We start from the raw sequence: 15,021 nt of genomic DNA, 5'->3' as shown, positions 1-15,021 counted from the left end.
AATGAATCAGGATCAGAATTACTTTTATTCATCACCAATGTTTAAAATGTTGCAAACACAGTTTGTGTGGAGTTGAAAGCCATAGTTAGACTCAGTTCACACTTCAAAGGAACATGTTTAGAAACAGACATCACTTCATTGACCACTGAAAGTATGACAGATGCAGTGGAGCTTTCATCTTGTAAACTGTGAAGTCATGGAGCTTCTTGAAGCCGGATGACGCCCCCATTACCACAAATTGGCCAATAGGAGTTGAGAGGCAGAGTTGTCCTCCTGGCCGCCATTAAAGAATTCAATCCATGAACTGAAATAATGGAAATCTGCAGGAGCTATGGATCACTGAGAGAAGCGTAAACGATGAGTACCCCTGCAAATCTAGAACATCCGCCGTTTTACGAGTTGTTTTACTATGTCTGAGTGCTGTGATGATTTTAGTAGGAAGGAGGGCGGTGTAGCTAATTGTTTTATTTAGCTAGCAGCTAGCGCTGGAGCTCTGGTATGTTAGCTTCTGTGCTAACTGGCTAGAGCTCAGGGGGAGGGGAGAGTTCCTCTGCTTTGAAATTGTTTCAGACCAGCTAGCCTGCAATAGCATTAGCATTAGAGGGGCACACGATTTGGGGGTAAAGTTTTTACTTTTGGGGGTCATATTTTATCGTGATTACCGTTTCTTATTATTGTAATTAATTACTAGATTGTTCTGAACCAGTAATAATTTGATTTCTGATTTGACGTTATGTAGTAGTAGCGGTAGGCTTGTGGCTATCCAGATCAGACAATACATTTCAAACAGGATTGATGAACAGCTAGAAGCTCATAGTTGACGCTATCAGAGCCTGTTAGCTTAGCCACAAGGCTAGCATAGGCTAGCGCCGGCTAGAAGTTGTCTATATAAACAGCGCTAGCTTTAGCACCGAAGTTGGCCAGCGCTTCAACTGGAAACTCGCACTAAACAGTGCTTTAACTCAAAATAACGGGACCAGTCATTGCCCTCGATGGTGATTGAAACGATGGACTTAAAGAATCCAGCAACGCAGTAAAAGGATGACATCGTGTTTTGTACCAAACGGGGCCAGTTTGGAGGACTGCCACTCCAACCTCTTCTGCCTGGTAAGTCTCTGCTAGCGTTAGCTCTCACACTCAGGCCAGAAAGCCATTTTGGCTAATCAGGCAACAAGCTTTATAACGTCAGTGCATACTGGCGTAAAGGCATTGGGCCTGCAACTTGCAAATAGTGATTTATCCAAGTTTCAAACCATGAAGGGATTTACTATCGGTATTTTGATATTAAGCCCAAAATGACGGCTTGTCCATCTATTTTCTGATGATGCATGACACTAGTGTAGTAATAAGCTATGCATTACTGTGGATTCTGCTAATTCAGTGTCAGTGTGTGTCTTATAGTCTATTTTTGCTCCATAGGCCCGTGTGATTCTTATGAAAGACCCAAGTTCCTCCAATATCTAGATAATTTTAATGAAATTGTACGATGTCTGTGTTGTGTTAAATGCTGCAGTTGGACATAATTGATGATAACAAACACATGGCAGAGCAGTTCTACAGTAACTACTGTTTTACATTGCATTTCTTCCCACTCTTACAATGTTTCTTTACTGTAATAAAGGCTGATTTGACCGGAATAAAATGGAGACGCTTTGTGTGGCAAGGACCCACATCTTCACCCATCCTATTCCCTGTGACTGAAGAGGATCCCATCCTGTGCAGCTTCAGCCGCTGCCTGGCTGCAGATGTCCTGAGTGTGTGGAGAAGACATCACACTCCTGGCCGCAGAGAGCTCTGGCTGTTCTGGTGGGGGGATGACCCCAGTTTTGCTGAACTTATTCACAATGAGCTCTCAAGTAAGTGCAGGCTGCCTTCAGAGTGACTGACTAAAGCAAACTCTAGTTTAAGAAATTATTTTAGAAAGTATTTAAAAAGTAATTTGAGTTTTGTTGTGGAAAAAAACTAAAAGGATTTTTACCTTTCTAGTGTTTTTGTTATCTGAAATGTCTTCATGTATAATGAACCGCCTGTTATTTGGCTCTAGGTGAAGAGGATGGCGAGTGGGAGAGTGGCCTGTCCTATGAGTGTCGTACACTCCTGTTTAAAGCCATCCACAACCTGTTGGAGCGCTGTCTCATGAATCGGGGTTTTGTGCGCATAGGCAAGTGGTTTGTGAAGCCATACCAGAAAGATGAGAAGACACTTAATAAAAGGTATGTCCTGTTAGACTGATTAGAAAATCATCATGTTTGTTCTTAACTTTATTTTCATAAATGCACATGTATGCATTAGTCCACAATTACAGTCCATGCAAGCTTTTTAATCATAGTTAAATGGGATATTACATGTGTATTTATAAAGCTTTCATAAGCTTATAATGTATTTGCTCTATATACTTAGTTCAAATGAATAAATGTTGGCCACAGCACTCAAGGTTTGCTCCTCAAGCTGTAACATAGAAATTGCATAAGTTAAAAAAAAAAAAATATATATATATATATATATATATATATATATATATATATATATATATATATATATATATATATATATATATAAAGGCAATTGTATAACATGGCACTGATTTTAAATCTCAGAATATTCAAATGTGAGTCTAATGAATGTTACATTGGTGCAGCATCTGCTGTTGTGATGATGGGAGTTGTTCTTTTTGCTGTGTTGAAAATGACCCCCTTAACAAACCAGAAAGTTGCAGTATTACCATTTTTATTCAGAAATGACATAATTTACAGTAGAATTATCTTGTCACTCACCAATAATGGAACATAACTGGGATGGGTATTGTGGTATGTGCACAAAATTTGGACTGACCTATTGCTCCTTTATGGGTTGGCAAAAACATACAACTTTTGAGTGGAAGGGTATTCTGGAAGCTGTGAAGGCAGGTGTTTCTCTGATTTGAATACTAACTTGTGTTCACAACAATTGTGATGCATTTTATTACGATTTGAGCTTTGTGAAATTAAAGCTTTATTACAGAACCACTGTAATACATTCCTGGAATACATTGCACATGACATGAACACATAAATTAAAGTGTCCTAGTTGAGTAGCCATGAAGTCCAAAGTCAAGTCTACATCTGGACTAAGCTGGACTTAATCCACAGAAGTGTGCTTCTTGATTGGTCTGTAAGAAATAGAATTTTCCCAATGTCTTACATACATCTTATATAATTATCAAGAAATACAGGACCTTATTTGAATGGACACTTTTCCTTTGCCCATTTAGCTGACATATTTGTTGTTCAGCTCTTTATCTCAGATCTTTGTGGCATGTTTTAATAGTTGGCTTATTGCTATTAAGACTGTAGATGGTAAAAAGGTGCCTCTCTTCAATGCTAGCATGTTTTAAAAGAAGCAGTGCAATTAAACTTGGAGTTGGCTCATTTCTATTTGGCTGGTAAACAGGGTAGTATTTTGAAAAATGCTGAGTCTGCATTGTGCTTTTACACAACCATGTCAATGTTTACTACTTCTGTAATAGTGGACTGCTAAATGTACTAAAGATACTTATTTATTTGAAAGTTTTCATTTATGCTTACTCATTATAGTTAATGAGATGATGATGATGTTGATAATAACAAAATTAATGCTGCATTGGATTTAATATTGTGCCTTTCAAGGTAAAGGCGGTTTACTGCATTATTTATTCAGTCCATTAGGGCTGAGAATCACAGGATCTGTGACGATTCAATACAATACATGGCTCACAATTAAGATAATATCACAATATGACAATTCATGCAATAACATATTTCATATAACAGTGTACAAAATGCACCTTTATAAGAGTATTTCTCTGTTGAGCCACTATATGTACATTCTATTTATAAAATGCACTTAATCCACCAGCATATTCAAAATGTTAAATATGTCGGTGGATCTCCTATCCCATTGCAAACCAGGTCCAGTAGAGTTTAGTTTCTTCATCTTATCACACATTTTTAACATGGTATGGCTACAAGTAGTTGTAGGCTACATCAGCATGTAATAAGCTCTCTTCCTTTTGTGTAACAGGATAAATTTGACCCTTGAATGAACAACAATGCACTATCCTGACTAGCCAGTCAAGAGTGTTTCAACTGGCAACAATATATTTTTTTCTTATTCAGTGAGCACCTGTCCTGCGCATTCACCTTCTTCGTGCACGGTGACAGCAATGTATGCACGAGTGTGGAGATAGCTCAACATCAGCCCCTTCAGCAGCTGAGTGAGGACCACCTCAGCCTTGCACAGCAAAGCTCCAGTCCAATGCAAGGTTGGAGCACTGTTTTAAACCTATTTTTTGGAAATGTTCTTGTTACATACACATTTGCATGATGGCTCTTACTTTGTCTTGCAGTCATCCTAAGTCCTTATGGTTTAAATGGGACCCTTACTGGCCAAGCATTCAAGATGTCAGACCATCCCACTCAAAAGCTCATTGAAGAGTGGAGGCAGTTTTATCCCATTGGTCCCAGTCCCAAGGATCTTCAGGAGGAGAAGATGGAAGACACAGACTGGGAGGATGACTCTCTGGCTGCTGTTGAAGTCCTGGTTGGTAAGTCGATTAGTGCTGTAACCATACACACTCATCTATGCGGTTAAGCATATTGGTTTCGGTTCTGACACATGGGAACCTTTTACTGGTGGTGATTTTTTTGCATGTTCTCCATTGATTTAAAAAGTTCATACTACACTGTGTACGACAAAATTTTCTGTACATTTAGAAGAATTGCATACAAATGCATATATGTGTGTAATGACTAATATACTTTTGCAGCTGGAGTGCGGATGGTCTATCCTGCGTGTCTGGTGCTCCTGCCCCTCTCGGACCTTCCTGTGATGGTTCCCCAGGCCTCGTCAAACTCCTCACCCATGTGTGGTGGTCAGGCTGTGCATAGAGACCCCTCCATGTCTTCGGTTACTCTAACACCCCCAACTTCACCAGAGGAGGCACATACTAGTAAGTTCAAGATTTACATCCATTTAGTATTATATTGCCGAATTGCAAACAATCGTACGTATGTCTTTTTCTTTACAGATCATCCACCAGCACAGAGGTGGCTGAAACTCTCTTCTTCATCTGATTGCTATAACTCTAACCATAGCCTTCATGGAGGTAAAATACCACGGAGACTTGCCAGCCAGATGGTAGAGTCTGTATGGCAGGAGTACAATATAACTCGCCCAGGGAGCAAGTAAGTTTTGTTTTTGTCAAATTTCCAAACAACTTCTATATAGCTATTTGTAAACTGATTGAACAAATTAATTAACAAGGAGGAAGTTTCCAACACTGATCAATGGAACTTGTGAGGAAGAATCTGATAAAACTGCAGTCTGGGATTTTGTTGAACCCACACGGAAACCACACTGCAATTGCTCAAGGTTAGTTTGACTGATGACAACATTTGTTTGCCTTTTGCTTGTTCGAAATCTGCCAAACTAATTTTAAATGTTTGTTGGTTTGGGTTTTTTTTTTGTTTTTTGTTTTGTTTTTTTCAGACATAAAGGTCAAAAACAGCGGTCTAGCAGCACCTCAGGACACCCACCTTCATCCATTCAACCCAACCAGTCTGCCCCAAAACATAAACTGGGTGAGAAGTTGGAGAAAGGAGAGAAGCAGCAGAAGCGTCCACAAACCCCTTTCCATCACCGTAACTCTGTGTGTGACGAACAGTCCATGGAGCCGCAGGCGCAGAGGTTGTGTCTGAGATCACAGGTGGAGGGTACTTACCCAAGCCTACACCATGTGGACAATGTGCCCCCCAAAGCCCCTACGCTGCATGCACACGGCCCTCCTGGAGACTTGGTAGGGTCTCCACCTCCCCCTCCTCTCAGCCCACATCCATGCGATCCTGTAGAAGGTGACATGACTCCTGGTGATATGAAAAACTCAACACCCATTCATCAGCCCTTTTACCCGCCATCCGTGGAGCCTTGTTTGGTGCCCCAGAAGTGTTCTTCAGATGAGCCTTCTTTGCAAAACATGTCAATGCCTTTCTCCTTTCCCGCCCCCTACAATGAAACACTAGAACCCACTGTGTTTGTTGGCTCTGCCATAAATCCAAACGAAGATTCCTCCCACAATCCTTGGAAGTATTTCAACTTTCCCCGGAAGAAGGGTACCAACATTCCAACCCCTCAGCTACCTTTGGACAAACTGCGTGACGATGGTAGTGGAGGAACAGAAAGTGTAGTTTCAGTTACAGAGTAAGTAACAGGTTAAATAGATCAGTTTCTATACCCGCAAGTATAATTCTGTGCCTAATAGTAAATGCATGTAAAATGTAGGTTGATGTCAACGTCCACACATCGCCTGAAGGTTTCCCAGGAGCTGGTGAAGACTTACGCTCAGCGACGAAACAGCCATCTTGCCTCTGTTACTGGAGACGAGGAGCAAGGTGATGAACCAGACCCATACGCGTTTGAAGATGGAGAAGACGAGTTTGTCTTCAATGAGAAAAAAGACAAATCTGGACCTGAGAGAGAAGGCGGGAAGAAACATAAGGTGAGCTTAGTTAGCATGGTCTTGATGAATGTATACGTCTATCGCAAAGCAATACTGAATTTTGTTGTTGCAAAGGAAAAGCTAAAATTGTATTTGTTTTATCCTTTTAGAATGATGAAGGAAACGGAGCAACTGATGGCAAGTTATCTCCAACAATGCCTGTTTTGTATCATAAATAACATTTAAATTGGTTGTACTCATTTTTTTTTTTTTTTTTTTTTTGCAGAGGGTCAGTGTGCATCAGGCAGTAAACCCTCTGTCACTACCAGCCTCATCCATGAGAATGACCTAGCTGTGTCCTACAGTGACCTGGACAAAATCTTCAACTCAGATGATGAGTTAACAGTATGTACATTAAATGTACTGCAGAGTATAACGTACAGATTTAAATTAATGTCACATCATCTTAATGAAAGTGTCTTTTTTTTTTTGCGCAGCCTGGCTCAAAACGTGCTGGCATCATTGCAGATGAGAAGTTTGGCTGTAAAGACACTAAAACACCTGCCTCTGACCCCCTGTCATCCATAAGTAAGCATATTATGAGAAGTCTGCTATAGAATATGGTTTCTGACGGGTGTGCATTAACAATAACTTCTATTTAGGCTCAGTTGATCTGCACCAGATGTTCCCTACACCGCCCTCCCTAGAGCAGCAAGGGTACTCTCCCATGAACTCGGGAAGCAAAGACAGTCTGGAAGCTGGGGCTGGTCTGACACTGTTGGATGGAAGTCAACTGAACAACCATTTCAAGATGGAGGTAGAGGAGGGTTTCTGTAGTCCGAAGCCATCTGAAATTAAGGTAAGTCTTCATGCCATCTGCCTAAAGTTAAATATATATATATATATGTAAATTCTACAACTTGTTCTGTTGTTTTTTTTGTAGGACTTTTCTTTTGTCTACAAATCAGAAACATGTCAGTCATTCATTGGCTGTTCCATGTATGCTCCACTAAAGACGTTACCTAGCCAGTGTCTGTTACCTATCAAACTGCCAGAAGACTGTGTGTACACGCCCAGTTGGACCATGGGGAAAATGGAACTGATGCCATCAAGTGTCACAGCCCCTAAAGACAGGTAATGGTGATTTTCTTTTCTTTTCTTTTTTTTACTTTTACATGCAACTCATTCAAAATTAGATGCAACACAAATTTTTAATTTTTTTTGTATTTGTGGTTTTAGTGTGGAGCCCGACTACATCCAAACCTACACACCTCAAACTCAAACACCCTTTGTGTCTACCAGTGCCCCTCCTAGCAACAGTAACCCGGGCATCCTTCCCTCCCCGGCCACACCCCGTTTCTCTGTACCCACCCCACGTACACCCAGGACCCCACGCACTCCTCGTGGTGGTCCAGCGAGTGTCCAGGGATCACTGAAGTACGACAACTCAGACCTATACTCGCCCGCCTCCACCCCATCCACCTGTCGCCCACTGAGCTCTGTGGAGCCTGCCACTGTACCTTCTATCCCTGAAGCGCACAGTCTGTATGTAACACTTATCCTGTCGGAGTCCGTCATGAATCTCTTCAAAGACTGCAACTTTGACAGCTGCTGCGTATGTGTCTGTAACATGAACATTCGAGGTGCAGATGTGGGTGTGTACCTCAAAGATAATGGGGAAGCTCAGTATCCCTGTACATGTGGCTTTAGTGCCGTCTCCAATCGGCGCTTTGGCCAATCGGCTGGCCTGTTCCTGGAGGATGAATTGGATGTGGTGGGCCGAGGTTCAGATGCTGGTCGGGACACAGAGAGGCGTTTTGAGGAGCTTCGGGGGTCCTCCATACACAAGGCCAACAGTCTGAAGGAGAAGCCCCCAGATGAGTTAATTCTGCTGCTGCAGGACCAATGCACCAACCCTTTTGCTCCTTTGGCTGGGGTCAATTACTCTAGACCAAGCTCCACCACAGCATCTTTTCTGAGGGTGGAGGAAAGAGACTGCTATAATGACTGCTACATGGCTCTGGAACATGGTAGGCAGTTTATGGACAATATGTCGGGCGGCAAAGTAGATGAAACTCTAGTAAAAAGTACCTGTCTTCATCAATGGCAAAAGTGCAAATGTAAGTACATTGAATTAATGAAAATGCTGCATTTAGCACATGTAATATTCTCAGATTTCAGTATTAATTTGTTTTGTTCCCCTCTAAAGCAGCAACGATGAACCAGCTTTTCTCTCAGGATGTCCTGCGGGTGTTGTTGTCTCTGCAGCCTGTACTTCAGGATGCGATCCAGAAGAAAAGAAGTGTACGCTCATGGGGTGTGCAGGGCCCACTCACCTGGCAACAGTTCCACAAAATGGCTGGAAGAGGCTCGTACGGTAAGTACATAGATTAACTGAATTGGTTAAAAAAATAAAATAAATGAATATTTATTTATTTCTTTAACAGGTACTGATGAGTCCCCTGAGCCTTTGCCCATTCCCACCTTTTTGGTCGGTTATGAGTATGACTTTGTGGTACTGTCTCCTTTTGGATTACCCTATTGGGAAAAGCTTATGCTTGATCCCTTTGGCTCCCAAAGAGATGTAGGATATGTCGTCATCTGCCCTGAAAATGAGGCTCTGCTTAGGGGTGCAAAGACCTTTTTTAAAGATCTAAGTGCGATATATGAGGTAAGCATGTGTCTTGATTAAATCTATGTTGCAACATGTCCCGTAGAATTCTAATTGACAGAAATGATTCAAACTTTTTCATTTATTCTTTCTTCAGGCATGTCAACTTGGGCAACACAGGCCCATCTGTAAGAGTCACCCAGAGGGTATTTTGAAAGTCGGTCCCACAGAAGACAGAAGCATGACGGAGCAGGCTCTCAGCGACTGGTTTCTCAAGATGGGTGCTAGAGATGGGAACAATGAAGCTTTCAATAGGCTCAAGCTTTTTGCACAAGTGTGCCGCTATGATTTAGGTACTTGCATACAACCTGAAGCCCATTTATGGTGATCAATCTGGAAGAAATCAGTCTGACTATTTTCTTTTCTCTTTTAGCACCTTACTTGTCACAACAGTCTCTGGATGGCTCTCTGTTGTCCCAGCGCAGTCCTTCAGTGGCTCCTCCCCCTCCTCAGAGTAACTCTTCCAGCACCACCTCAGGATCCCAGGGAACCAACACAAGCACTTCCAGCAGCAGCTCTGCCCAGCCCAATCCAGTCAACAGTACCACCCCACCCTCTGCTAGCTCACAGACAATTGGATCAATGGCATCTGCCAAACCAAGCTCCTACTCTCCTTTTGGAGCTAGCCTGCAGGGTGGCATATCACAGAATGGACCACAGTCCAATCAGCAAAACTCTGGGACAGACAATGGGTCATCTACTAACCAGACTCCAGGGATTACTGAGGCTCCAGAGAGGTAAGTTACACAGAGAGGTTATATAATCTTATAATCTTACAATGATGAAGAAATCCTCTTATGACTTGGTGTCAAAATATCAGTTATCTGAAAGGCATCCTTCTCTTACCAGCACAATGGACCGAGATAAAGTGGGAAAGCCCACAGATGGGGACTCCCATGCTGTATCTTACCCACCTGCCATCGTGGTGTATATAGTAGACCCCTTCAGCTACGAGGATTCAGACCGAGAGCTCCACTCCAGCACATACACTCTGGGGCTGTTATGCTGCTACATGGAGATGCTGCAGTTACTGCCTCCTCATATTAGAAATGCAGTCTCAGTTCAGGTATCTTTTCACCAATGATGTTAAAATGCAATTTAATGATTTGTTTTGCCAAGATGCAAAATGGTTAGTATTCCTCAACTCATTGTTGTGTTTCTACAGATTGTCCCATGTCAGTATATGCTTCAGCCTGTGCGTAGTGGGGAGCGTCATCTCTACAGCCAGCACCTCAAATCTTTAGCTTTCTCAGTGTTCACACAGTGTCGCAGACCTCTGCCCACCTCTACAAACTTCAAGACCCTCACAGGCTTTGGTCCTGGGCTTGCCATTGACATGGCTCTAAAGAACCCAGAGGTAACATGAGTATTAGTATGAATGTCGAAGTGACCTGAAGTTAATTGTCACTTCATCAAAACATTTTCTTTGAACAGAGACCAGAGTGTCAACGCTTGTACACGCCACCCTTTATTCTGGCTCCAATAAAAGACAAGCAGACCGAACTGGGGGAAACGTTTGGAGAGGCCTCTCAGAAATACAATGTCCTGTTTGTTGGTTACTGTTTGTCCCACGACCAGCGCTGGCTGCTGGCCTCCTGCACTGACCAACATGGAGAACTGCTGGAGACCTGTGTCATTAGTATTGATGTCCCCAACAGGTATGTAGACACACGGACTAGTGCTTTCACATGGCTTTTTCTATGAAATAACATGCTATTTTATGTACTCAGGGCTCGTCGGAAAAAAGGCTCCGCCCGGCGACTGGGCTTGCAGAAGCTCTGGGACTGGTGTCTGGGTCTTGTGCAGGTGACGTCATTGCCTTGGAGGGTTGTGATTGGACGGCTTGGCAGAATGGGTCACGGAGAACTGAGAGGTATGGTGGAAAAATGAATTTGACCAGTCACTTTTAACCTGAACTTAAAACTTAACTGTTTTCTATCTTGTTTTACAGACTGGAGTATTCTGCTTAGTAGACGAAATCTCCAGTCCCTCAGTAAACGTCTGAAAGAAACATGTCGAATGTGTGGCATCTCTGCCTCAGACACTCCCAGCATCCTTAGTGCCTGTTTGGTTGCCATGGAGCCACAGGGTTCCTTTGTAATTATGCCAGGTATATAAAATTATGAAAATTACTTATAATTTTAATTGTATAATCTTTTGAATCCCATATAAACCAGGATGTTTTTGTCTTTCAGATTCAGTTTCAACAGGTTCTGTATTTGGCCGCAGCACCACTCTCACCATGCAGACATCACAGTTGAGCACTCCTCAGGACACTTCCTGCACACACATCCTGGTGTTCCCAACCTCAGCCATGGTGCAAGTCAACACTAACACCACTGAGCCCATCGACATCAACTTTAACCCCATAAATGGTATGTTTTGAAATGCATGAAAGTACTTACTACTTACCAGCTCTCCTCACAATGTTATTGTGTTGCGTTATTGCAGATGGATCAGACGGGATGGGTTTTTTTGACCTGTTTGATAATGACATGGTGGATCCAGATCTCATCAACATCCTTCCAAACTCTCCCACCACCTCTCCTGTCCACTCACCGGGATCGCATTACCATCAGGGGGGTGACGGCAGCAAGGTCAGTGCTTTAAACCATCAACTATCACATATTCATATGAAAAAATACTGTAGCCTTGTGCAAGACTCAGTTATATCAAAGACTATATGAGCGGTTTATTGATAACAACCAATCACTGATGCAGCTGTATCTGTAATCGGGCTCAAAAAAGTGAAAAATGTGAACGACTCCAATGTGGTGGAGTAGTAAAAATGTCCAAACAAAATAAAACTATAAAATTGCTTAAACACTTTTGTGCTCTATAAATGAAGTGCTTTAAAGGACAACACAAAATTGGGCCTTATTCAAATTTCCCTTGCCTACCCAAAAAAACTGCAGAAAAGTTTATGTTCTATTTTGTTGTTTTTTTTGTCAGCATTAGAAAACATGTCAATTACTGGCTGTATTCTGCAACATACCTTGTGCTGTTGCAGGGCAGCACTGTTGCTCTGAAGTCTTTTAGCTTGGACTGGACTTTGATACTCAGAAAACGTCCACAAATTCATCATTTTGCCAAGCGAGTCCTCATGGTGCTTGTTTTTTCCTGAGAATACATACTGTGTCTCACACAGCATACACTGTGTAACTCACTCAGTGGAGCATACAGGGTCTCTGAGAAAAAGAGAATGGATAGAGGAAAGCTGAGCAAACCACACCTTCCACCTGTTGTTGACGCAATTGTGGAAAGTGTGCAGCGTGCGATCCTATTGGCTCAAACTGCAGATCTGACGGGTGACATAATCGTCTTGGATTTTTTTTTTTTTTACACTGACACAAACTCAAATGTAACATTATTTTGCGAACAAATACATGATATTTAATATCAAAAAGAGAAGGTGATATCACAGTAGCAAAATTGCCTTGATATCGTCGCCGATATCATTACATCTCTAGTTACTTCTCCACAGATCTGACTTGTGACTTGGCCTAGTAGGATTACCTGCTTGTTTTTCATAGTGTACCTTTTTTTTTTTTTTTAAATGAACAGCTTTTTCAGATGGTATAGCAGGGTAGGCCACTGCAAAACTGGAGAAAAGATGTGCTGTCACAGCTTTAGTCCTTTTTTGAATGGGTAAAATTTATTTTTTAATGTATACATTTTTGTTCTATAGGGTCAAAGTGCAGACCGAATGGAGTCTCATGAAGAGGCTCTGAACATCCTGCAGCAGCCCATGGCTCTGGGTTACTTCGTTTCTACAGCCAAAGCTGGACCTCTACCAGACTGGTTCTGGGCTGCCTGTCCTGAAGCCAAGGACCAGTGTCCACTGTTTCTCAAGGTACAGTCAAACTACCTCAGTCAAATCATTTACTTTATTGTATTGTTTAACTAGTCACTGGATCTTCAAGTAGCCTACCAGGTGCTCTTTGAGATAGTGGGCAAAATAGTAGTTCATGAAAAGGAGAAATCTGATGCTTATATGACTTTTGTAATGTTATAACTATAACTGCAAAAGCACGAATACGTTCCAACTAAGAATGGTTGATTTAATATTTTAAATGTTCTTCCTGACAGCTGTGAAGAACTCAGAGATGAAACCATATTAGTAAAATAAGGCCAGTGTCCCACATGTTATGTGCCAATGAACATGTATATGTTAGAACAATGTGAAATTAAAATAATTTTTAGTATTATAGTACTCATTTGTTTATGTCATGTGTACTAGTGGTTTAATAAATGTCATTTTGTAACACATAAAACTGATGGCTGTAATGGGGCTCTTGTTTCTTCAGGCTTCTTTGCACCTGCATGTGTCATCTGTCCAGTCAGATGAGCTGCTGCACAGTAAACACTCCCATCCTCTGGACTCAAATCATACCTCGGATGTGCTCAGGTAAAACAATATTAAAAACATCTAGCATTTAAAGAAGACCGAGCATTCATTTAGCTTTGCTTCTGTTGACAGATTTGTTCTGGAGCATTACAACGCCCTCTCGTGGCTGACATGTGACCCTGCCACTCAAGACCGCCGCTCCTGTCTGCCTGTTCACTTTGTGGTGCTCACACAAATGTATAACTTTATCATGAACATGCTCTGAAGCAGCATCAAGCGGGGGAGGTCTGATTGGACGTGCTCTCAGTGGAAACTAATGATGCTGAAACACTCTCCATCCTCAAGGAGAACTCGCCAATCAGATGCCAAGGATCCATTTTAACTATTTGGATGATCAAGGGACGTTTCATAAAGGAGAATAAATTTTTATCGACTGTAGATTGCAATCTATGAAATTTTATCTTATGAAATGCCTGCATATATTATTTATTCTAAGTTTTTAAATGTGGAATTTTTAATGCTTAATATCTTTTTATATATAAATATATATTACAAATCCTAGAGGGTGTGTACATCTCACTGTAAAGGAATTGGTTTGAAAAGTGTAATTTCTCAGTAACATCATGGAAAAACTTTGTTGCAAGTGAACTTGCTGTAGATTGCTTTTAGAATCTTATTTTTTTCAAAGGGGTGCTGACCTTTTTATTGCCATGCTGTAAAAAAAAATGAAGTACGGTGGTTTGGACATTGAAGTCCCACCCAGCAAGTGGATGAGACTTACCTCTGTCTGCTTCAGCTCCAGAGTCTCCTGCACAGTTACTTGATGAGCTCTGAAGAATAATTAAAAGGTACATTGTCAGATGATATATTTTATATAACAGATTTAGGTAATTGTGTGTGTGTATATGTGTACATATAATTGTGTGCCGCTACTGATGGTGCAGCTTCTGTTTTAGGAATAAAGTGCGTCTACCTTATTGTCTGAGCTCAACTTTTTTAGAGGGACAGTAACTGACTGAAAACACATCCTAACACTACAAAAGTCTACAATTAAAATTGCACAACAGATATAGTAACTTTTATGGTAATTGTTCGAAATTATATCTCGCAGTAACAGATATATATATATATATAGGTCAGTATTGAGTCATATGGTTATTTCAGTTTGTTGAGTGTGTCTGGTTGATGCTTAAAATATTTTTAGTTTTTTTATGGCACAGAAACCCAACAGGATTGGTTAGCGAGACTGGCATTAACCCATCAAAGAGAACATGTCATCACAAAGCCTCATCCAATCAGCATCGTGTTTTGTACCTAATGGGATACATTTAGAGGTTAGCCCAGTTTGTTTGGAACTATTCAGGACAGTCCCCTTGTGCCACCTCAAGCCTTTCAAAGAATTCAATATTTACAATGTTTCCCCTTATGGCTGCGATAACTGTATAGACCTTATAGACCTGCAGCGGATAATTTTATAGAACAATTGCATTGTTTCTTTCTGGCTTATTGTTTATTTGCAAAATATCACACACACTTATCTAATTATCTAAA

At 41.3% G+C, this 15,021-nt stretch overlaps 1 protein-coding gene across 2 annotated transcripts; it reads left to right on the top strand.

Moving 5' to 3' along the window:
* Positions 1 to 151: 151 nt before the first annotated feature.
* On the top strand, positions 152 to 14,447 carry LOC117379964 (mediator of RNA polymerase II transcription subunit 13-like). Of its 2 annotated transcripts, none has more exons than XM_033976656.2 (30): positions 152 to 1,107; positions 1,622 to 1,856; positions 2,045 to 2,213; positions 4,134 to 4,279; positions 4,364 to 4,561; positions 4,784 to 4,966; positions 5,045 to 5,201; positions 5,281 to 5,388; positions 5,506 to 6,213; positions 6,295 to 6,511; positions 6,622 to 6,649; positions 6,738 to 6,856; positions 6,949 to 7,039; positions 7,114 to 7,310; positions 7,395 to 7,585; positions 7,691 to 8,571; positions 8,664 to 8,828; positions 8,899 to 9,122; positions 9,220 to 9,415; positions 9,496 to 9,859; positions 9,972 to 10,188; positions 10,288 to 10,479; positions 10,557 to 10,780; positions 10,853 to 10,995; positions 11,074 to 11,232; positions 11,318 to 11,497; positions 11,574 to 11,719; positions 12,811 to 12,975; positions 13,430 to 13,530; positions 13,603 to 14,447. In XM_033976656.2, the coding sequence occupies exons 1-30, from the start codon at positions 1,042 to 1,044 to the stop codon at positions 13,733 to 13,735; spliced, it is 6,303 nt and encodes a 2,100-aa protein (XP_033832547.1). In that variant the 5' UTR covers positions 152 to 1,041; the 3' UTR covers positions 13,736 to 14,447. The 2 variants fall into 2 exon arrangements, with proteins under 2 accessions (XP_033832547.1, XP_033832546.1); XM_033976655.2 differs by having other exon boundaries at positions 153 to 1,107; positions 8,661 to 8,828.
* Positions 14,448 to 15,021: the final 574 nt, after the last annotated feature.

The sequence above is a fragment of the Periophthalmus magnuspinnatus genome, chromosome 13 (assembly GCF_009829125.3).
Source record: "Periophthalmus magnuspinnatus isolate fPerMag1 chromosome 13, fPerMag1.2.pri, whole genome shotgun sequence".
Taxonomy (NCBI): Eukaryota; Metazoa; Chordata; class Actinopteri; order Gobiiformes; family Gobiidae; genus Periophthalmus; species Periophthalmus magnuspinnatus.
Note: the sequence above shows the minus strand (reverse complement) of the source record. Positions and strands in the feature narration are given on the sequence as shown.

Excerpts from the sequence above, each read along its gene's own strand:
- LOC117379964 (XM_033976655.2), top strand. The coding sequence starts at position 1,042 with ATGACATCGTGTTTTGTACCAAACGGGGCCAGTTTGGAGGACTGCCAC. Across the intron at positions 9,416-9,495 it reads AGTGTGCCGCTATGATTTAG|CACCTTACTTGTCACAACAG; the intron begins GTACTTGCATAC and ends TTTCTCTTTTAG. Across the intron at positions 11,720-12,810 it reads AGGGGGGTGACGGCAGCAAG|GGTCAAAGTGCAGACCGAAT; the intron begins GTCAGTGCTTTA and ends TTTGTTCTATAG.